This window comes from Austrofundulus limnaeus, unplaced genomic scaffold (genome assembly GCF_001266775.1).
Source record: "Austrofundulus limnaeus strain Quisiro unplaced genomic scaffold, Austrofundulus_limnaeus-1.0 Scaffold762, whole genome shotgun sequence".
NCBI classification, from domain to species: Eukaryota; Metazoa; Chordata; class Actinopteri; order Cyprinodontiformes; family Rivulidae; genus Austrofundulus; species Austrofundulus limnaeus.
Genome location: NW_013953164.1, coordinates 164855 through 166551, shown reverse-complemented (window position 1 = coordinate 166551; position 1697 = coordinate 164855). Strand labels below are relative to the sequence as shown.

General features: G+C 41.4%; 1 protein-coding gene across 1 annotated transcript in view; it reads right to left on the bottom strand.

Moving 5' to 3' along the window:
* Positions 1–1697, bottom strand: part of LOC106532393 (myosin-13) — a gene marked incomplete in the record, with an annotated part of 78174 nt that overhangs the window by 60626 nt on the left and 15851 nt on the right. The window contains 1 exon segment of the mRNA XM_014028432.1: positions 1464–1546. Within this exon segment, the coding sequence (XP_013883886.1) occupies positions 1464–1546 (83 nt within the window).

Below are 1697 nucleotides of genomic sequence, written 5' to 3'. Positions count from 1 at the left end.
AAGAACAAGAACAGTTCTTCAACACTGCAAGAACAAGAACAGTTCTTCAACACTGCAAGAACAAGAACAGTTCTTCAACACTGCAAGAACAAGAACAGTTCTTCAACACTGCAAGAACAAGAACAGTTCTTCAACACTGCAAGAACAAGAACAGTTCTTCAACACTGCAAGAACAAGAACAGTTCTTCAACACTGCAAGAACAAGAACAGTTCTTCAACACTGCAAGAACAAGAACAGTTCTTCAACACTGTGAGAACAAGAACAGTTCTTCAATGCTGAAAGAACAAGAACAGTTCTTAAACGCTGAAAGAACAAGAACAGTTCTTCAACACTGCAAGAACAAGAACAGTTCTTCAACACTGCAAGAACAAGAACAGTTCTTCAATGCTGAAAGAACAAGAACAGTTCTTCAGCACTGCAAGAACAAGAACAGTTCTTCAACACTGTGAGAACAAGAACAGTTCTTCAACACTGAAAGAACAAGAACAGTTTTTTAACAATGAAAGAACAAGAACAGTTTTTTAACAATGAAAGAACAAGAACAGTTCAACGCTGCGAGAACAAGAACAGTTCTTCGACTTTAAAAAGTTTATGGTAAGAAAACCATAAATTATTTAGCTGACAGGAAGTCAGAACTTGTCTTTTCATCAACAAAACAAAAACAATTCAACAATTGTTTCATGAATAATTCATGTTAGTTTTTCAAAATAAAATAATCTCCCCTTCAGAATAAAATATTAATTTTTTGCCTTTTTTATGATAAAATGATGTTTATCAGCTGTGAACTCTCAGTGCTCAGTATTTATAAAGGTTTTAAAAACCAGCTGTGGCGGCCATCTTGAATCAGTCCAATCCACTGGTTCAGGAGATGTTTTGCTAACAGACAAACATTAAATAAGTGCAGGAGGAGGAAACAGCAAACATCTGCAGATTTTATTTTATAAGACTGATCCATCCAGAACCAGAACCAGAACCAGAACCTGATGAGGTTCTGAAGTTTTTTTAATGCATAGTTTAAAGTAAATCTTTTACTTAATCCTCCAGGGGAGGCAAGAGGACACAACTGGACTTCTTCTAGAACTTCCTGTGATAAACCTGAAGCTAATGACTGGCTAAACTTTATTTAATCTGATTTAATCTGCAGATTATCAGATTAAACAGAAGCTGTCAGCAGCAGGTTTACTTAGACTGTAAACATGTAAACATGTAAACATAAACATAAACACACCTGGGCAGTGTTAGCAAAATATCTGATCAGATTTGACACAAAGTGACTGAAGTTCAGATCAGTTCTCAGACCTGAGACACGAGACCTGGATCACCTGCGGTCCTGAACCAGGTCCAGTCAGAACCCAAAACACTAAAAACACTTCCAGAACTCCTCCCGGTCCCGAACCGAACTCAGAGTTTAGTCCAGTTCAACCCGGGTAAAACCGAAGCAGAAGTCCAGGTGAGTTCTTACCTGGTCCTGGTCCTGGTCCTGGTCCTGGTCCTCGCGGAGCTCTGCTGCAGACTGACGGGCTGCTGCCTGATCCGGACGGGAACCTCCTCACTGTCTGGGCGGGTCTGGTCCACCTGCGGCACACCGGAGCCGTGCGTAAAGGGCGCGCCTGACGCACGGTGCGTCACCGCGCCCGAGGAGGAGGAGCAGGAGGAGGAGGAGGAGGAGGTTCAAACATTACCTCAGAGAAACTTG